The 22,723-nt window shown below is 40.0% G+C and overlaps 1 protein-coding gene across 1 annotated transcript; it reads right to left on the reverse strand.

The window, feature by feature from the left end:
* Nucleotides 1-2,944: 2,944 nt before the first annotated feature.
* LOC101093612 (cytochrome c oxidase subunit NDUFA4-like) lies at nucleotides 2,945-3,334 on the reverse strand. The gene has a single exon (XM_045059569.1). It carries the CDS (start codon nucleotides 3,266-3,268, stop codon nucleotides 3,020-3,022), a length of 249 nt encoding a protein of 82 aa, XP_044915504.1. The 5' UTR covers nucleotides 3,269-3,334; the 3' UTR covers nucleotides 2,945-3,019.
* Nucleotides 3,335-22,723: the final 19,389 nt, after the last annotated feature.

Raw genomic sequence — 22,723 nt, forward strand, 5'->3', positions numbered from 1 at the left:
AGCAGAGGAAGTTCTTTTTCTGGCTGTCTGCCTTCTCCCCGCCTCCCCCATCCCTCAGTACCCCAGGCTGCTCACTCCCCACATCTGTTTCCAAGCCTTAGAGAGTTGGGTCACAGCATGGCGCAATAAGCAGAATTAGCAGGCAGCGTGAATCAATGGTAAACCTTTGATTTTAATTCCTTGCCTCTCCTCTAGAGGAAGTGTGGTCTAGTGGTTAACCCACTTAAAAAAAGCAGCTAGGAGGCAAAATTCCTGGTCTTTTCCATCTCTGTCTTCTGTTCTTATTGGGGCACCTTGCCCATCAAACATCCTTCCCCCACCCTCCCCCTCCCCAGGCCCCTCCCCCGACTGTTGCCCTGTATAAGCATTTTCCCCTGAACTGACCTCATGCTCAGACTCACTTGGGAAACTCATTAAATGATTCCTGAGACCCATCCCAGAACCTCCCAAGGAAAGTCCTAGGAACTCCTGTTTTTAACAAGTGCTACAGGTAAGTCTTCACAATCAGGCTCAGCTCAACTGGATGCTGGTTAGTCACGACACAAATGAGCCATGACACTAAAGAGAGCAGCACTAAAGGAAACCAGAGCAGGAAAGCTGAGGTGAAAAGAATATCTCTGCCCTAGGGTTTGCTTGCACAAGCTCATGCGTGATAAAAAGGTAAAGGACGAGGAAAGAAAAGATGCAGATTCTAGTTCTGGCTCTATGTATCTAGAGTTGCGTGAGCATGGGCAGGTCAGATAACCTCTCCTGATGGCATTTTTGTTTTAAAAATAAAAGTGATTAGATCACCTCTTTCGGTTCTGTGATTCAATGAATTATTTCTGTGATTTCACAGAAATGCCAAGATGGACTCAGAAAATCTCTTTTCCTGAAAATGACAGTGGGTACAGTCACAGAGGTGTGGGCTGGCTTGTTTGGGGTTGTGGGCAGACAATGGAAATAAGTGGCAGCCGGGAGGTTTGGGGCCAAGGCCACAAGGAGTTTTCTCCCTGACTCCCTGCCTTGAAGCTCTGCAGCTGGCCTATTTATGCAAAGGCTTTGGCTTCTCTCTCCTTTCAAAAGCATTTCTGACTCGTAGATTCCCCCAGGAGCAGAGATTCATCGTTTGGTGGAGAACTTGCACATGCTTTCCTGACAGGAAGAAAGGACGGAGGAATAAGCAGGCTTGGATGGATTAGTGAGTGGGCTAGAGTAGCCAAAGAAGTGAGTCTCCTGGTGCATGATTAACATAGACCCGTCACATCATTAGCTCTGAATATGCCCAGCAAAAACCCTTTGCCTCACTTCTAAAATGCCTAGAAGTGTGCACTCATTAGTGGACTGGACACCCGCCTACTTATCTGCCTCTGGAGCATCCGGGCATTCTTCCACCCAGAACAAGTGGGGGGTGAGTTAGGAGGAGGAGGGGGGGAGCCTTGGAAGTCACAAGTGAGTCATGATGGTAGGAAAAGGATGTCTTACTGAGCCAACGCAGAAGGAGCTTCCTAGAAACATCGTGACAGGCCCCATAAAGCCCACGGTTTGCTTCTAATTACAGCATGCCCACATTTGAGCATTTTCACAGTCTTCCCATGGCAACAACGGGGTTTCTGAGCAAGAGGACTTTGACTCAAATGTGCTCTCTGCTTCTAATAGTGGGATCTGGTTGGACTTTCAGAAAAGTTATTTTTGCAATTTTACAAAGGAATTATTATTGGCTTGCCTATGCCTATTAACACATCCATAAACTGGAGTTCAGCACATTGTACTATACAAAAAGGGCAAACTGAGCTACATAAAATTTAAAAAGATATTTTTAAAGGGCAAGATGAACAACACGAAATCAGAAAAAATAGAGTCCTCAAATAAGTGGAATCTGTTTCTCTCCTCAACGTGAGGCAAATGGCAAATTAACAACGACAAAACTAATTTAAAAAGCAACTTTAAAAGGATGCTATAAATGACTCGGTTATAGTATTATTGTCTATACTTCTTGATTCTATTAGACAATGACCACTCTTCCTGGGGACAGTCATCAAGTACGACATGGGCTTTTGAAAAAAAATCAAGCTATGTTCCAGGGTGAATTTAATATCACAGTATTTTCTTCTCTTCAAAAACCTTTGAAAATTGCTAATTCTGGAAAACTTGTTAAGGCCAGCTTTTAATTACATCCCAGCTCTTGATCATTTCAGGTAAAGAAACATTTTATTTTTATCCACCCATTCTTTTCCACTGTTCATTATTTAGATACCAGAGAGGCTAGTCAGGACCTGGGAGGCTGAAGGTAAAACTTTTTCGTTCTCCAGTAAAACAGATTCCAGGCTTGATTAAGTAGATCTAGGGGAGATCGTCAGGGAAGAGGGATTTCCCAGGCTACCCTGGAGATGGAGCTGAGAAACAGCGCTTGCACCTGCTTGGAAGCAGCGTGGGGCTGACTGGGAATTTTTTGTAACATTTGTAAAAGCTGGCATATGTGGCATTTAGAAAAGGAAGAGAAGTACTGCCTATCCATTTTTGCAAGATTATCAGATGAGGCTTCACTCTGTAAATCTCAGCAGTTACGAAAGTTGGCGTGGTTTTTAAACCCCACCACAGGAAGTAGGGATGATCAGAAAACATGTTGGCAGTGTTTTGAAATTTTCCAGAAGTATGAGAGATTCTCTTTTGTATAAAAAATAATGACCTCAGGTTTAGTAACTTCTTAGGAAACAATGAAGACAGAAGATAAGCACTTTCCTCAATACCTCTTACTGTCTTCAGATAAATGCATGAAATTTTATAGGATGAATTCAGGAAGTTATTATAGCTATTTTATGATAAATTAAGTAATAATATGTGCAAATTTTCTTCTCAATTTTTAGCATATTTGATTTTTTTTTCAAGTTTCAGATATTTATTCGCGTAAACACCAACACAATACATCAACACGACTTCGTGCATTCAGAGGGGAACTATTTCCTGGATAAGTGGAAAATTGCGCGGATGGCTTCTGGAGAACCTTCATTCTAAGCAGCTTTATAGTGAAACATTTCATTTAGAAGTCTGGACCTTCTTTCTTCAGTTTGTTATAATTTACGTTCACTGAGTAGAACTTGTATTGATCATTGGGACCCAGTGTGTTCCACGGTTCTGGGTTATTCTTCCTGTCACAACTGACATCTGGATTGAACAACGCCAGGAGCAAGACATATAGTGCTGGTCCAGCACCTCCTGCTCCAATAAATATGAAGAGGGGGATCAAGCTCGGATGCTTCTTGGCCTGACTGAAGATCTGGCGTAACATGGCTGCAGCAGAGGCCTCCGCTCCGGGAGAAGAAAAGATCAAAACTGCAAGGCCGGGCACTAAGTAGTCCCTGCACCTAGCGTGAACGGACGTCCAAAGTCACCCGTATTTGCTTACTTTTATAATAAAATGTCTTTTACCAAAATTGGGACAAAATATCAAATAAAGAGAGCAGTAGTGCTTTGAGGAAGGACCTAAATATGTTGTGGATGTTGTAATTTTGATTAAAGTAATCAATGGTTTGGGGGACAGCAAAATATAACAGTAGTTAATTTTTATTTAATTTATATGTCATACTCTGTGCCAGGCACTGTTTTAAGGGCTTAAAAAAATTGCCAGTTGTAGTTAATTCTCACAACTACCTCCATCCCCATTTTACAGATGGTAAAATTGAGGCACAGAGAGGTTCTGTTAACTCTCCTTAGGTCACCAGATAGTAAGTGGAGGAGCTGGAATACGAATCTGGCAGCCTGTCTCTTGAGTGTCTTGAGTTCGCAATTGCTATGTGATATTGCCTCTTTGAAAATTGACCAAGGGCCCTTATAGAAAATAGAGCAACTTAGAATGTGTTCAAAAGCCTCAAACTCTTGAAAGTAAGCCCCTAACTCAGCCAAGCACTTTCTATAAAACAGTCAGTCTGAGGAATATTCTCCTTGAGTCGGTATGAGGAGCTCTTTGGTGTGACTGTAGAGTACTTGTCCGTGACACATCACTTGAATGAGTTGTAAGACAATAAAGGCCATTAGATGAAATGTTCACCTTAATCAACTAAAATATTGTGCCTATGAAGTGTCACAAAGCTGCATTTCCTATCTGTAAGGAACTTGTGCTTTGATAAGACAAAGGCAGTTATTGACATTTGCTAAGCCTTTATTGCAAAGCTGCTATCTAGAGGGCATATAAAGATAAACAAGCCCTGCTACTTACTTCAAGGTGGGGCAGCCTGGGTGGGGAGATGGCGGGTCACCATGGGGTGTGTTTGATGCCATAGTAGGTGAAAGAGAAGGATGCCGTGAGAGCAGAACAGGGCTCCTAACCCCGGAAGAGAATTCCAGGATGGCTTCTCTTAGGACATGAGGCGTGACTGAAATCCTTTTCATTTTTGTTTCCCATTTCCACATTACTTTTCACCCTCTCACACACATTTGAATTTATAGCTTTAAGGGTACCATCTGAAGGATAGAAGGATGTGCAAGCTCCCAGTTATAGAACGCATAAGTCACAGGGATGAAAGGTACAACATGGGAATATAGTCAATGGTATTGTAATAGTGCTGTATGGTGACAGATGGTGGCTACATACACTTGTGGTGAACATAGCATAATGAATCGAGTTGTTCATTATGTACACCTGAAGCTAATGTAACATTGCATGTCAACTGTATTTCAGTTAAAAAAAAAAAAGTTAAGCTTTGTTCTCATTCCCCAATCATGTATCTTCCTTTCCATTAACCTCCCAGGCTAGATGCTGGGACAGAATATGGCCAAGAAGCCTTGGGCAGCTTCTGGGACAGGGGACAGTACCAGGACATCTGACTGATTGTCCAGAATGGATTGTTTTTTTAATCTGATGCTCCCCATGTGTTTTAAGATGGGGCTGCCTTAGCCTTCCATGCAGGCAGGCCTCCTGGTTACTGATCACTTACCTGAACTGTACCCTGGTGGTGAGCTTCCCTATACTTTTGCCTTTGTTAAATTTTTATATTCCCATATATCTACGTGATCTTATTTCTGCTTCCTTGCTTGGTTCCTGTGTCTTTGCTATCTCTGACCTTTGATTTATGTTTTCTTTTCGACTTGCCAAGTCTTGTGATGTCTGTAGCTTTAGATGGACTTCTGCCTCTTGGTTCACACACTCCATACTTCTTGCTTTGTGCACTCTTATATTACACAATTTCAGATAGGAATTAGAGTCTTGGCAGTGGATAGAATTGAGTGCTAGATACTCAAGAATAGAGCCCAAAGTAAAATATAGAAATCTAACTGCTCTCTGTTAACCAGAGAAAACTTCTGGGAGAGAAGTATTCTCAAAAAACATTGACTGTTAACTGTTGTTACACATGAACACATAGCCTTTTGATAAAAAAAAAAAAAAAAGGACTGCTTTAGATTCAGGTAGGCAATTTTATTGGCACTTATGTGTGTACCTTCAGCTTTAAACAAAATTAATAATGGTGTATGAATATGTGAGATGATGGCAGGTTGCTATCACCAGATGCCCTTAACCCATCGCCAAAATCTGCTCTGAGTTCCATAGCAGGTATATTCAAAATTCTTCAATGTGCTACATAACAGATTTGAAGATGTGAAGGACCCCAGGGCCAAAGATTAGGGGATAGCAAGTTTAGGAAACTGAATACTGGTTTAGAATCTTTCAGACACACATTTTTATAGCTTGGGTTTGTATTCTGAAAATGTTTTCTGTAAAAGTTTAAAAGAAGGAAATAATCCTTACTGCACAAACAGTCCTCACTCTAAAAGCATTTCCTATGTTGATGCTACAAATAACCTTTATTTTTTTCAAAACAGAAGTACCAGAGAACATTTCCTCTGTGCACCAATTTTCTCAAAGTGTGAGCAATGCTAAATTGCCTTTCCTTCTTTTCCTGCTCTTGAACTAGCTTTATCTCTCTAGAATCTTCTCTACAATCACCATCTTCCCATCAAGCAGTGACAACATAACTTTTATTGCACACTGTGTATAGAGAACGGCATGGATAAAAATTGGCATCAGAAAAGCCTACTAAGTGAGATGCAATAACAAAAAATTAAAACTTGTGTCTTCCTCTCCAACTTTATCGTGTTATGGATTACATAAACATTCAAGGAGACCATTTTGGAAATAGTGCATGAGGGAGTTTATCAACTGAAGCTAGTAGGGCAGTATTTCTGACTCTTTTAATGAGGTTTCTACATCAACATAGGACAATTTGGTAACTTAAAATGCAAATTTCTGGGCTCTACCCCAGGTTTACCAAATCAGAATCAAACCGAGGAAATCTGTATTTTAACAAGCTCTGTATGTGATCATATGGGAACCATTACTCTAGGACTGTGCTTAAAATCGGCAAGAATCCTATAATTGTAGTCAAATAAAATCACACCTGGCTCCAAGTAAATCATTTGAAAGTCTTATAAGGCATTATAAGGAATAGAAGGGGTTGGTATGGTGCTTCAAAAGAATTAAGTGGGAAAGATCTTTTTGAGATAGGGAGAAAGGAAGGCAGCCCTTCTATGGTCTCAGTGGTATCATAGCACTGCATAGATTGGCCCTCCTCTGCCTGTGGAGAAAGAAAGCAAAAGCTACGATAACTAAACCACCTGTGGTTATGACCCAGAAAGCATGACCTTCTGCTAAAAGATAAGCAAGCCTCACATGGAGCCAATGCAAGAGGAGTTTGTTTTTACCCAAAAAAGCATTCAGTGTACGTTGATGGCAATTACCATTCAGCCAAGCAGAGAAAACCAGGGTAAATGAAATGATGGCTCTCAACCTTTTTGTGTGCCCTGCACGTATGTGAACACTAGAATTTTTGGTACTGCACTTGAAAGAAATAAAACATTTGGAAGGACTAAGAGCCATGTCTGGATGCCCTAAAAAGCCACACAGGTACTACCATCTTCTCACCTGAGTAACCTCAGTTCTACTACTATGTGGGGAGATCCGATGGCTCCGTGCCCTTTCTGGGCTCTCTTCAGGATCAGCTTGGCACCATAACATGCCTCCTACTGCTATAGTTTGCTTTTCACAGTGTCACAGAACCTGTTCAACAAAAAGGAATCTGACAGACATCACGATCATACTCTAAACACTTAGTAATAGCCCAAATAAAATTGCATTTAAAATTTTGAAAGACCAGACTCTAAAAATGAAGTACTGATAGATACTACAACATGGATGAACTGAGAAAACACTATGCTAAGTCAAAGAAGCCAGATCCAAAAGGCCACATATTGTATGACTCCACTTACATGAAATGTTCAGAATAGGCACACACCAGTAGAAACAGAATGGAGATTAGTGGTTGCCAGGGGCTGGAGGAATGAGGAGCGACTGCTAATAGACACGAGACTTCTTTTGGGGGTGACAAAAATGTTTTAAAATTTGAGAGTTGTGATGCATTTGGTGTGTGAATTTTATGGTATGTGAATTATATCTCAGTAAAGCTGTTCTTGAAAAATAATTTAAAAATTTTTGAGAGGTTCCTGTGAAAATGTTGGTACCTCAGTATGCTGAGATAGAGAGGTGAAAATTGAATTAGGCAATGATCAAGTGATAAAGTTGACAAAGTGTTGAAGTTTTGTTTAAATCTAGAGTTTTCTTTATATTTTACCATATATTGGATCTTTTAGATTGTACATAGCAAGCATAATGGAGAGCTAACACTTTTAGAGAAAACTTGTTTTCACATATAATACACAATTTGAGAGTGCTTTGATGCTAAACAAGGTTAGGCCTTTTAGGAGGCAGATAATTCATAATGATGACTTAAATTTAAATTAGAATTAGTGAGAAGGATATCAAACTGTATTATTGGCATTCATTTCTTTTCAAAGTTGTTTCACAATATATTTCTTATTCTCATTAATGGTTAATTTAAATCAGATTGTTAAGGAAAGATTTTTTTATTAAACAGAACTATTGGGGCACCTGGGTGGCTAAGTCGGTTGGGCATCCATCAGCTCAGGTCATGACCTCGCAGTTCATGAGTTCAAGCCCTGCATCAGGCTCTTTGCTGTCAGCCCAGGGCCCACTTAAAATCCTCTGTCCCCCAACCTCTCTCTCAAAAATAAGTCAAACCTTAAAAAGAGAGAGAGAAACATTAACTAGAAGACAAAAATCTGCTTTATCAATATCTCACACACAGTTGTGGTTTGATCTAGATTGCTTGAACTAGATAGCACATGGTTGTTAGCATATGGCAGAGTCAGGATTTGGGAAGAGGGTAATGAACTCATTTCAAAGACTGAATTGGTAAAACCGAGTCATGAAGGTATAGTAGGCTACTTAATGTTCAGTGCTTATGATCTGGTCTAACACTTCTGCTTAACAGTTTTTGTCAGATGCCCTTTGCAAATGTGAATGAAGCTATGGACCCTTCCACTCAAAGGCATAAATGCAGATGTCAACTTCTTTTCCACAGAATTTTTAGGAGGACCACTCTGAAGTCTATTCATAAACTCTTTAACCCATGCTGCGAACTCCACGCCTATGCAAAGAATAGCTCAGTCACACTAATGCTTATTTTGGTCAATTCAAGCTATTGTCAATAATTCCATATTTTCCAAGATGCAAATTTCATTTTAATGCACTCATACAGTATGTTGGGCAAGGGACAAAATGTGCCAGTTCCAAGATTGGACTTTAATCATCAGCTCTTTGGGATATGACAGTCACTTAGAGGAAGTGGGAATGTGCGAGATCATAAACTATTCAGTCCCCACTTCCCAATGAAACAGGAAGCTTCCCTAAATAAGAGGCTTCTGACATTATTTCTACTTAAACTTTAGTGAGCATCCCTACAAATAAACCTTCAAGTAGAATCTGAGATGTTTTCCAAATAGGAGTGCTCCAACCCTCCAGGCCATGCCCAACCCCAACATAATGAGACGTGGGTCCAGAGAATTTGGGCAATCACCAAGCTTTGGTCTGAATTCTCCACAAAGAAGCCTCAATGTTTTCACTTTGTTGACCATAAGTGATATATTTAGTTATCCAGAAGGGTAGTCAATCTGCCAGGGAAAATATCCTGAAGAATATGAAGCGGGCAATTATGTCAGGCAGACCTAGGAGTTAGTGTGGATGGGCCTTGTTTTAAAACAGATTCCTAACTCAGTCAAAAAGTCTCATGTCCATGTGTTTTCCTGGGGAGAAACTTCCAAGGCGACGATGTGAAAACTAACAGACTTGATGAAGGGGTGTGTAGCCATCTGGTTTGCTCACAAGCAGAGTTGCTCTTTTTATCAGGATTATTTTCAGATTTTTGTGTGGGGGAGGAGTTGGCCATCTTGAACACCAAGTCAGTATTAACCCTCTCCTTAAACAATTCTATTTAAAATTCTCCTAATAAGGATACTGGGAAACTACCCCCACCCCCAAATGAGGGAACAGAGGCCTGGTGAAATGAGGTAGCCAATGTCTAGGGTGGTGGCAGGAGTTCATCAGTGGGATTTCTTGTGGGACTCCCAAGGCTTAAGAACAATGTATTCCAAAGACTGACTGCCTGAGGATGCCCCGAGCTTTCCATTTAGATGGAAATAAGAGTTAGGGGTTGTTAAGATGACCCTCAGCCTCCTTAGAATTGACCTCTTTTATCATTGGAGTCAAAGCTTCTTTTTTCTTCCCATTTCCCTAGCTGAGTTAGGTGAAGGAGCCATTTGGACAATGGGTCACATAACTTTGCCTGTTGCAGAGTTGAAGAGAGAACACAACAGCTTTGCTTCTACTTTTTTGCTCTAATCACACATAACACTTCCCTCCTAGAATTTTGAATATTTAACATCCACTGTGAACAGCTTGCCTGTAGGTTTCCATCAGGGACAAAAAAGGGTGATGGTGTTGGAGGTGGAAAGCTGAGTTTATTCCCCACCCCACCTCCCTTTTTTTCCCCTGGGACTCTTCTAGATACACTCATCCTTATTTTGAGCCAAATAGAAGGACAGGTTTCTTTTCATTTCCTGCCTCCTGATGGGAAAAAGTTTTCATAGTTGACTCCTGGCAGGGGTGCTCCAGTATCTTAGGAAGGGCTTCTAGAAAGTGGCAGCATTTTCTCTTGCATGACCAAGAGAGCAAATTAAAGGCAGCAGCTACCAGCTACTATTACAGGCACCAGCATTCCCCGCCCCCCCCCCTTCTGTGTAAAGAGCAAAATCAGAAGAAAAAGGCACAGCCCAGGTTATTGTTGGAAAGTTGACTTCAGAAGAAAAACTGAAAAAGCATGAAGTGCTGTATGTGAACTTTTCTTTTTCTATCTTCTTTGTCAGTTTTGGGCTGTGCATGATAAACCAGTGTGGGTGGTTACTGTGTAAAGGGCTTCCTTTTAGTTTTTTCATGTTTCAGAGGTAGGCTTATTCATTGAGCAGACATATTAAATTCTTATCCTTTCTTTTAAAAGGAGAATAGTAATATAATTTTATAGGGATTCTACTTAGAGTGTTATGACCTTGAGTTCCAAAGCCAAATGAAGGACAAAACATAACAAATTTAGGCTACTTCTAAATTTCTGGAATTAATTTCAACTAATGGCTTTATGCATATCCTCATTTTCCCAAATTTAAGGTGAATTTTTTGTCTCCAAAAATGATTTCCCAGAAAAAGTAAGTCACCTTCAGTATACAACCTAATGAAATCATCTTTGGATGCTCTTTCAATTGCCGAATTTGAAAGAACAAACTACTGTTAGGGGAGGATGCTTTGGGGTAAAATTATCTAAGTTAATGTCTGTTTTTGGATGCTCATGGAGGTCATCTGCCAGAACTGGTTAAAACAAAGAGGAAAAGAAATTTATTACTAAGGTAGTCATTACTCTTGAAGTGATTAGCCCTGGAATGCAAGTGTTAGATTTTTTTTCCAATAGGCCTTTTAGAGAACACATAAAAATGCAATTCAGCAAGTGGCACATTATGGATATTATAAATATACACCTACAAGGTATGAGAAAATGACCAAGTACTATGCAATGGGAGACTTGGACTATTATTTCTAGTGACAACATTGTACATGGTCCCAAAAAGTGTTAGCCCTCACACAACTTAGAAGGAGGGGACACTGATGTGTCTGGAAAACTGTTGAACTAATCACAAAACAGCAGTGGTGAGGAATAACATTGTTTTATGGAATGGCAGTGGATGGATACATTAATTAAAAATATATTATTTTAGAAGTGTGATTTTATTTATTTATTTTTTTTCCAACGTTTATTTATTTTTGGGACAGAGAGAGACAGAGCATGAACGGGGGAGGGGCAGAGAGAGAGGGAGACATAGAATCGGAAACAGGCTCCAGGCTCCGAGCCATCAGCCCAGAGCCTGACGCGGGGCTCGAACTCCCGGACCGCGAGATCGTGACCTGGCTGAAGTCCGAGGCCTACCCGACTGCACCACCCAGGCGCCCCTGTAAGTGTGATTTTAAATATATAGGTATAACTAAGCATTTTGAGTAGACATTTGAATTATACCTAAAAGTGTATCTTCATGGCCAAAAGAGACATTTCTTCAGGTTGTCATATATTTAGGCGTATTTGGCTAGTAGATAGATCATAGAGTCATAAATCCTTTGGCAATCATGTGGACTAGGGGGAGCTTGCCCATTTTACAAATGAAGTAACTAATTGAAGTTATTAGCTCAAGGTCACAAAGTTAGTTGGTGACAGAGGGAGATCAGAAATGAGACTTGTCCTTTCCATTATGACATATCACTCTCTCAATGGGGTCTTTCCTTCAGAACACTACCAAACTCTGGCAAACAGAGAAGGAAGATTAGGAGAAATGATCCCAAGGTCTCACTCTGGGGGAGAAACTTTTTTTTTAAGTTTATCTATTTTTTGAGAGACAGAGAGAGTGAAAGACGGGGAGGGGCAGAGAGAGAGGGAGAGAGAAATCCCAAGCAGTCGGCGCCAACAGGGCAGAGCCTGAAGTGGGTCTTGAATCCACATACTGTGAAATCATGACCTGAGCCAAAACCAAGAGATTGACACTTAACAGACTGAGCCATCTGCCCCTGGGGGAGAGAAACTTTTACCTGTGAGAAGCACAGACATGCACACACACACACACACAAACACACACACACACACACACACACTCACACACACACACACACACACACACCCAGGTGATACCAGTTACTGACTTCTCTTTGTGCAAATGCTGGAATTAGGTGGGAGTTTTGAAAGGTAGTGACCATAACTGTTGACCTCAGAAGAAAGAACTTCATAGTCAGGGTTTCAAGGATCAGGGAGGTGGTCAAATGGATATTGTTTTCAGTCAAAAGCACTCATTCTACAATTAGCTAGACTCTAAATAGAGACAATTTTATCTCCTCCAATACTTCATTTAGTATGTCCTCTTATACAAGGCACTGTTACCTGCCTGGAGAAATTTCTTTCTATTCTCAAATAAATCATACATCTCATTGTGACAGTTTCTCTTCTCCCAATTCTGGATACCTGAAGGCATTAGCTCCCAGAAGTATAGCCATTCTTGAAGTCAGCATTTCTGAAACCTGTATATACTGTATTTGAAACTTGATAAGCTCTTACCAACAAAGAGAGGGTGTTTGAAAGCAATATGAATTTTGAATGAGGCATCCTGGGATAGTTACTTAAGTCCATATCTTGTTCTCCCCTTTCCCATTTTGTCCCCAGAACTCCTGACATGGGCAAAAATTAATCACTTTCAATTAAACAACCAACTAGATTTAAACAAATTCTGACCACCCCACCTCCTCAGTCAAAACACAAAAAGTTAAGCTTCAGCAGAAACTATGCAACAGCATTCTTGGTGATTGCATTTGTTTCTAGTGTCTCTGGCTCAAGGTTGCTTCAATTGAAAAGGACTATTTGCTGATGCAGAGTGTACCTGATGAGGATTCCAGACACCTGAATTATTACTCTGTCCTTGACTCGCTCGATTCCTAGCAAGTTGCCAAACTTATTTACCTCCACCTTTTGTATAAAAAAGAAGCCATAAAATTGTTGTTTTCTTGAATAACTGAGTGAGAAATATGGTGTTAGTGACTATGAAGTACTTTCCTAAATGTTTACTTAAGGGTGGGCAAATACAGCTGGAAACCAGTGGGAAGTCTCCATAGTGTTGCTTTTTCACATGTCCTATAATTGGCATCCGTGGTGAAGAGCATTGTGTGGAGATCAGGTGGTTTCTGTTCTCTTTATTTGCTTCCTTTTCATCTGCTAGTTTGAATGTAAGCTATTGTGCTCCCTGGATATCTACAGGCTTTTTGTATTTATAGAATTGCCCAAAAATTCAAAACAGGCATTATGGAGCATGGCCTGGAATTAGGTGGGGAAGTAGGCTAAGGGACTCAGCTAGAGTTCTTACTTGGTGGCTGCCAGATGAGACCCAGGGCCCTTGATTCTCAAGGATCATAACTCAAACATACGGTGACTAATTAACAGGTTAGGAGATGGTGAAGCAAAGTATTCCTGAATTAATGGTTCCTTATATGTTTTCTGTGCTGGACTTGAAAGTAGCACCAGATGTCCCCAGAAAGACTTGTACACAAACGTTCGTAGCTACTTTATTCAGAATAGCCCCACGCCGGAAACAACCCAAATGTTCTTCAACAGCTAAATGGATAAACAAATGGTAACACATTCATGCAATGGAATACTACCTAGATAGAAAAGAATAAACTGCTTTCCTGAAAGCAAATTGGAGACTTTTACAAATCAAACTTTTGTGCTTGTTCTCCATAGTTGCACAACAAATACCACAAACATAGCAGCTTAAAACAATACCCATTCATTAACTCACAGTTTTGTAGGTCAGAAGTGCAAGCACGCATGACTGGCTTCTCTGCTCAGGGTCTTAGAATGCTGAAATCAAGGTGGTTGGCCAGGCTGTATGTTTTTCTGAAGGCTCTGGAGGAGAACTTGCTTCTGAGCTCATTCAGGTTGTTGGTGGAAGTGTTTTGAAGGACTGAGCCCCGTTTACTTGTCGACTGTGCAGGGGCGGGGGGGATATTCTCAGTTCTAGAGGCTTCCTTTTCCTATTCCCAGTTTTTCTTCAGGAAGAACGCTGTCCTTTTAACAGGTTCACCTGATTATACCAGGTCTGCTAAGTATAATTAGGATCAACTGATTTGTGACCTTAATTACACCTGCAAATTTCTTCACAGTACCACCTGGGTTAGTTTTTGATTGGCTACCTGGGAGAAGAAGTATATACACCAAGGGCTGGGAATCTTGAGGGCTATCTTAGGTTTCTGCCTACCGCAGTTCTTAGCTTCCTTTCTCTGCTCTGTGAAAACATAGGGCCTATAAAGAAAACTGCTATAGAAGAATAGACCTGGCCCATGAGTCTAGTACCCTCACTTTAACTGCTGCACCAGCAGTTGGCATGGGGAAGGTTAACCATATGGTCTCTCTAAACTTTGGTGAAGGAGAGAAACTTTTGTAAGGAGTAGTGCATACGTACTTTTGACTAGGGGAGACAAGGGACCATAATAGTAAGAAATTAATAATTTAAAATATAATTACCAAATGTCTTGCAATAATCATGTGCTTTTTTTTTAAAGTGCAGTTACCTCATTTGCGTAGCTCACTGCAGCCCATAACTCATGGGTTCAAGCAGTCCTCCTCTTCAGCCTCCAGAGTAGCTGGGATTATGGGCGACTGCCATCAATCACACCTGGCAAGCATGTGCTATTCTTGTAATCAGACACAGAATGTTATTTTTTTAAAGTAAAGTATATAACTTTATATCACAGTTTTTCATGGTTACTCCTCATGAATTTGTCACCCTTGATTTTATCCAAGCCATTGGTAAGAAACTTTTTTCCATGAAGGTGATTCAGGGAGAAAAATGTTTATAAGCTGCGTTAAAAAAATTAACATAAAATATTTTATTATATAACATAGATAATTGCATTGACCTATTTAGTTGAATGTAAGAATATCAATGAGAAAATTTGTCCTCCTTTCCTGAACTGTTAATAATCGGACACTTTTGAGAGATGAAAACAGAGAACTCAATTTTTCATTATTCCAACCCTCTTTTATAGAGCACTTCAGAAGTTCAAAAATTCATGTATGTGTACTATCTCATCACAGTGAACAATGTCATTTGAACTTTGAGGCTCAGAGATCATGTTACTTGCCCCAAATTACAAAGTGAGTTAGAGTCATAAATGTGGTTAGAATTAATTCTGATGTTGTGACATGGTCTTTTCTCTCTACCTATTCTTAGAGTGAGGCCAAGAGTAAGGAGAGCTACAATATGTCTATCCTGAGTGGAAAAACCCAGGCAAAGAACTTTAGAGTCTGCACACTTATTGCAGAAAGCCAGCTTTGATAGGGCTATATATGAAATTTCCTTTGTCTATTTGTTCTCCTACTGGGAATCCTCTATCAAAAGGGTGCTAGAAAAGAGCTACTTAATTACAGTAGTCGGTGAATATGTTTTCTTTTTTTTTTTTTAATGTTTATTTATTTTTGAGAGGGGAGAAGGGCAGAGAGAGAGGGAGACCGAAGATCCAAAGTGGGCTCTGTGCTGACGGCAGAGAGCCCAATCCGAGGTTCAAACTCACAAACTGTGAGATCATGACCTGAGCCAAAGTTAGATGCTTAACCAACTCAGCAACCCAGGCGCCCCAATGGGTATGTTTTCAAATACGTACGTAAATACTAGTAAAGAATCACAAACCTCTCTTTCTTGCCTTCAGAAGCACCTCATTTCTTGATTCTGGGTGCAGCGGTTAATGTATTCTGCCATTTTCTTCCAATAATCCATAGTCAACCAAGCTAACCACATATGCTTTGTCTATTTTGGCCATGATGTCAAGGTCCTTAAAATTGCATGTCTTGGTTTGGGACTGTGCCTGGTGGTGAAATCCTATACAGTTTTATTTCTTTTGTTTGCAGTTTGTTTATGGTCTTTTCTAGGAGAGGTGATGGAACTGAGTAGGGGAAGTTACATCAGATCCATGGTTTTCTTGATTAGATCATTATAGATTCCAAAATAAACTACCTCTTATGAAGTACAGCTAAATATTGGCAGAGAGTAGGTAGTCTTTCTCCCTCAGTCCCTTGAAAAGAGGACTCACATCTTCAGTAACCTTTATTGCCAGGGGGCACACATGGTAGAAATTAAATTAAGCCATTCTTTAATTTATATACATAATCGAGAAATGGCAATTGACTTTGTTCATAGACCAATTTAAATCTATTAACATATGTAAACTTTGTACTACAGAAGTACATCTGCTTCATGAATGCAATGGCAGCATCTTTCTGATTTCAAACCCATGCAGGATTTTGCTCCATGGATTGGAGATAAACATGATCCAAACTAGATGATCTGGAAGGCTTAGGATAATCGGACAGGTAATGAAGATTTCCTGAGAAACTCCATTCACCACAGTTAAGTTTCAGCAAGTGGAAATTACTTTAATTTGCAATAGCTCATTAAATTAACTCTCCAATTATAGAGGCCTCTGCAATGTGGTTCTTAATTAAAGCTAGTGATTAATTCACGCAACTGATAGGGGAATGGTGGCCCTCATTTTGCTTTCGAATGAAGTTACAGATACATGCAATGGTTCTTGTGTATGACCAGGCTGGGGAGGATTTCTGGACGAAATAGTCACTGCATTGGACAAAAAATGAAGTGACTTCTTATCTTGATTCTCTGCCAAAATCTCAAGGTAACTTTCCTTTTAGAAGTCTGGAACCAGGGCACTAATGGAAATTCAGAAGCAATCATTCTTATATCCTGTGCGAAGAAATACATCTTGGGTAGGTCCTACTCTAGCCTACCAACATAAATTTCAGCTACCTGATCTTTAAGATCTAATTCAAGTCCATCCTCTAGATTAAGCCTCTTTCAGAAGAGTTATTATTAGTTCTTAACTAATAAATATATATATGATGATGATGATTGTTTTTATAGGCTAATAGAAATGGAGAGCTTGCCCTATGTGGATGTTTTTAATCTCATTTAAAATTGTCCTCTATTCTTCCTAGCAATTCTATGCTGTAGGTACTATTATTATGTTTATTTTATAGATTAAACAACTGAGGTTCTGAAACCTTGAGTACCTTATCCAAGGACACACAGTTATAAGTAGATGGTCTGGAACTTGAAACAACCCTTCTTTGACTTCAAAGCTGAAACATTTTCAGTTGCTATGTGAGTTTCATCTCTTTTCAAGTAGAGACTTCTTAGATAAAATCTTTTATTAAAAACAACTCATTTCTTGAGTTATTACCTCTGTCAGTTCTTAGCAGGAAACAGATGGCAAACCCAATTTAGGATGCTTCCAGGAGAGTTCATTTGCAAAGGGATTGTTTATAAAGGTGTATGTTGGAGAGGAAGGTAGAGTAGGGCAACCCAAAGAGGGAGTGCAGCAACCAGAGGCTAGGAGCAGTGAATGAAGTGATTCTACACCTGGACCTGAGAGGATGAGGGGCAGGAACCATTGCTGAGCCAGAAAAAAAAAAAGCTGTGCAGTGAGGGTTTCCTGGAAAGGCACATTGATCCTGGATGGAAGGACATGTCCAACCCAGTGCTGCCTCTCCTGGGAAGGAGCCAGGAAAATACACACTCTGTATTTTCACACACACACACACTCTCCTCCTACCCTCTGATATCTTGCCAAGGCTCTCACTGGCCAGACCCAATGGGAAGCCAGAGAGCATGGGAGCCTTGTTGATATGGTCCTTGTAGATCAGCCTAACAAGGCACAGAGCAGAATGGAGTAAGAACAGAGAGAAGATATGGAGGGACAAACAGAAGCTATCCAGCTATCCATATGACACATATGAAAAACACATTGACAGCAATTATAGATGGTTGGCCTTTTCAGTCAATAAGGATGTACCTTAGAAACAGTTTTTTTTAGGATGTGAGGAAAGTGACTGCAAATTTGGCTTTTTTGGACCTATCTCCAGCTCTTGTGTGGTGTCAAGCCTGACCTTGGACAACTGTATCTGCTAGTGTGAGTGTAAGACTTGTGCTCCTAGAGCACGTCTTTGGCAAGGGTCAGAGTGATAGGTCAACTCCAGATTAGGGTTACTTGTTATTCCCCTTAGAAAAAGGCCACTTCTGCAAAAGGTCACTAGGAAAACATCTGGCAACTCTCAGCATTTCCAGAGAAAAGGTAGGTATCTTACCCATTTAGACATTTGCCAAGAGACTTTGATACAGAGAATTTCTTGGTACCTTTCTAAACAAAACCAACAAGAAAACTAGAAGAAGAAAATGGAAGAATGAGGACTAAGCTGTGAACATGGAAGGATTCTGGAAGGGTTTATATGGGAACAAGTGCTGCACCACAGTTGCAGGAGGGAGAAGAATAAAGAAAAACAGTAAAAGGAACACAACTTGCTAGTGCTCACCTTGATTGTTCAGATTATAGAAGATACTGGCATACCACATATTTATAATGTTCACCTGTTTACATTTTTTTCCTGCCACCAAACAACCATAAGTACTTCTTTTTTTAAAAAATGTTTCTTTATCTTGAGAGAGAGAGAGTGCATGCGCAAGCAGCAGAGGGGCAGAGAAAGAGGGAGAGAGAATCCCGAGCAGGCTCCATGCCATCAGTGCAGAGCCAGACGTGGGCTCCATTCGACAAACTGTGAGATCATGACCTGAGTCGAAATCAGGAGTCGGTCGCTTAACTGACTGAGCCACCCAGGTGCTCCATAAATACTTCTGCAAACATAAATTGATTGCACTTCAGGTTTTCGTAAATGCACAAGGCTCCAATTTGAATATTTGCTCCTGTATTTCCCTCCTGTTTTGAATCATGTGCATTACCCTTTTGCTAAGTTAGACCCTGAATTCTTAGGTAGCTACCATCGTCAGCATATTTGCTGTCCCAGGAAATCTTTTATCCCACATTCAACTTTTCCCTTTCCAAAAGTCCACCACCACTTCCTTCATAGCTGTAATCCACCCACCCACACCTCCCACCCCTTTAAACCTTTAGGCAAGTAGATCTAAAAATCTTCTGTATAAAGTATTCAGAAAGCAGATGTTGCAGAATCTGCTCCTTCATCTGCTTCCTCCTTTGGGAGAGGCTAATTGTTGTGCCCAGAAATTCCACTGTAAAGTTGTCTTAAGTAGGTTTCACAGATTATGGATCAGAAGTTGGAGGTGACGTAGTATAGTGACTCACCCCAACTATACATTGAGTCCAAGGTACACCTTGGACCATAACCTGGAGTCTTACTCAGTACAATGCTTTTTATTATTATCCGTATTTTCTCAGAATATTATTTATTTATTTTTCTTTGTTTAATTTTTTTAATGTTTATTTGTTTTTGAAAGACAGATCATGAGCAGGGGAGGGACAGAAAGAGAGGGGGACAGAGGATCTGAAGCTGGCTCTGCACTGATAGCAGCGAGCCCCAGGTGGGGCTTGGACCCACGAACTGGAAGATCATGACCTGAGCCAAAACCAAGAGTCGGACTTTCAACCTACTGAGCCATTTAGGTGCCCTGCGTATTTTTTATTTTAAATGTGAAATTCATGATAACCTAGTTACAGTTTCCTTGTACAAACCTCCTGTTTTTGCTACATTCATTCACCATTCTCCATGTTTTCTCTGAGTTTCTGTTTCTCTCACTTGGAATTTCCTCATTCTCAATGGCTTTCCAAATTCTATGACATTTAACTACTACTTTCTCAGTGAAACCTGTCCTCTCATTCTAGGCCAAGAAGGTTGTCTCAGTTCTTAATGGCTGCAGTGGTTAGCTATATCACTCCTTTCACTTAATAAGATATAGTATTGAATTAGAACTTTACCAGATTTTGTAGAAGTTTGTATTAACTTGTTTTAGAATGTGTTAATGTATGTATATTTTGTCTATCAACTTGCGTGTAAGCTTCCTTAGAGCTAAGAACGTATGGTATACTTCCTTGTATCTCTTACTATTTACAAGTATATACTCATGCTGAGAGAATATTGGCCAGATAAATGAATAAAGCATAGTGGAAGAGGAGTGAGGGACCTGTAGCCAACATGGTGATAAAACAACATGAGTCATCTCCCCAAACTTCATTGAAATGACATTAAAGAAATGATGAAAGTTTAAATCCTTTCAACAGGGAAAAGTGACATCAAGTGCAAAAGAGATGTCATCAAAGTTTGGAAGACATGATGACTTCCTAAAGGGAGAAGGACAAAATAATCCTGCAAGGAGGTGGGATAAAAGGAAGCAAGTGGATTCATCCTGGTGAATTTGAGAAACACTCAGGAATTGAAGGCAAGTTTCTCTGGAAGTAGGAGGAGCTAAAAACTGGAATGTATAACAGAAGCATTAGATGCCCAGACTCTCTCAAATCAGTTCAGCTGTGATTATGCCATCTTCTCTGGCAGAAAATTTAAATAAAGCAAAATAGGTTCAACGAGCAAGGCTTTGGATTAGAGAACACAAGGAACATATGAAGATATGTGTGAGAAGCAGTACTAAACATTGGGCTATTAATGCCAATCTGCATCCTGAGGAGTGTGCTCCCTCGCCTCCTTTCCCACATGGCATGCAGAACGCTAGCAGCCAAGTAGGGGATAGAGGGATTATTCTCTGGGGATCCACTGGCCCAGGAAAAAAGACCTACAGGCATTGATATTTGGTATACGCATAAATATTCTTGACTATACTATAGTAAGTCTCACACAGACACATGAAAAGATGCTCAACATCACCCATCATCAGGGAAATGCAAATAAAAACCACAATGAGATACCACCTCACACCTGTCAGAATGGCTAAAATTAACAACTCAGGAAGCAACAGATGTTGGCGAGGATGCAGAAAAAGGGAACGCTTTTGCACTGCTGGTGGGAATGCAGACTGGTGCAGCCACTCTGGAAAATAGTACGGATTTTCCTAAAAAAATTAAAAATAGAGCTACCCTATGACCCAGAAATTGCACTACTAGGTATTTATCCAAAGGACATAAAAGTGCTGATTTGAAGGGGCACATGCACCCCAATGTTTATAGCAGCACTATCAACAATAGCTAAGTTATGGAAAGAGCCCCAATGTCCATCAACTGATGAACAGATAAAGAAGATGTGGTATGTATTTACAATGGAATATTACTCGGTGATCAAAAAGAATGAAATCTTGCCATTTACAACAGCATGGATGGAACTAGAACATATTATGCTGAGCAAAATATCAGTCAGAGAAAGACAAAATATATGAGTTCACTCATACGTGGAATTTAAGATAAAAAGCAGATGAACATCGGAGAAGGGAAGGAAAAATAAGATAAAAGCAGAGAAGGAGGGAAATCATATGACTCTTAAATACAGAGAACAAACTGAAGGTTGCTGGAGGGGGTGTTGGGTGGGGGTATGGGCTAAATGGGGGATGGGCATTAAAGAAGGCACTTGTTGGGATGAGCACTGGGTGTTACATGTAAGTGATGAATCACTAAATTCTACTCCTGAAACCATTATTACAATATATGTTAACTAACCTGGATTTATTTATTTATTTATTTATTTATTTATTAATTATTTTTTTAGTGTTTATTTATTTTTGAAAGAGAGACAGAGTACAAACAGGGGAGGGGTAGAGAGAGAGGGAGACACAGAATCTGAAGCAGGCTCCAGGCTTTGAGCTGGTGGGGCAGAGCCCAACACAGGGCTCAAAGTTGCGAACTGTGAGATCATGACCTGTGCCGAAGTTGGATGTTCAACTGACTGAGCCACCTGGAGCCTCTTAACTAACTTGGATTTAAATAAAAAAAGAAAGAAAGAAAGAAAAAATGATTAATAATAATAAGAATTATAATTATAATAATAACTCCCAGATGGACAGGAAGTTACCATTAGAACAGCTGGAGGTGAAAGAAGTTTATCTTATTAAAGAAGCCCTTTTAAAACAAAACAAAACACACACGCACACAGACACACACACAGACATCCCATGCCAAGCCATATCATTACAACCTTTCTGAACTTCAGGGTTAAAGAAGAAAATTCTAGACTTTCTAATAAAGGCACAAAACTACCCCCAACCACCTCCCCCCAACAAACAAATAGGAATTAGAAGAACATCAGCCTTTGCAACAATGACATTGGAAGCTAGAAAAAAAACTGAGCAATCTTTTAAATTTCTCCATAAAAATATTTCTAGACTGGATTTCATTACCCAATTAAACTACCAACTGTATAGAAGGTAGAACAAAGACAATTTAGATGTGCCTGTGTCATTTACCTCTCATGCAGCCTTTCTGAGCAACTTTCTGGAAGGCATGTTCCATCAAAATGAGGGAATAAAATCATGAAGAAGAAGTCATGGGACCCAACACAGAAGAAAAATAAAGGGAATTTCCAGAATGATAATGATGAAAAAACCCAGGATGACAACTGTATAGCAGGTCTAGAGAGCAAGTGGTCTGAGCTGGAGGGAGAGAGGAGGGGACTTCAGAAGGGATAGATCCTTGGGGACAGGGGGAGGAATTTATAGATTCTCTGATGTGTTTGATTACACAGAGAGGAATTTGATCACTGTCAGATAGTTAGGCATGGATTAGTGATGAGAACAGAGAAAATACCAAAATAGTGACAATTATCAACTCTAAGAAAAACAGAACTTTTACAAGAAAGCAAATTTGACCAAAGTGTATTACATATCTTATGTGTGAAAGATATTTATACAATTATAGAAATACTAATGATTGATTTAGTAAAAAAAAACCTCAGTATCGGCAGGATGGAAAATACACGTATGTGTACTTTGTAAGTGCTTTATG

This window comes from Felis catus, chromosome B3, assembly GCF_018350175.1.
Source record: "Felis catus isolate Fca126 chromosome B3, F.catus_Fca126_mat1.0, whole genome shotgun sequence".
Classification (NCBI taxonomy): domain Eukaryota; kingdom Metazoa; phylum Chordata; class Mammalia; order Carnivora; family Felidae; genus Felis; species Felis catus.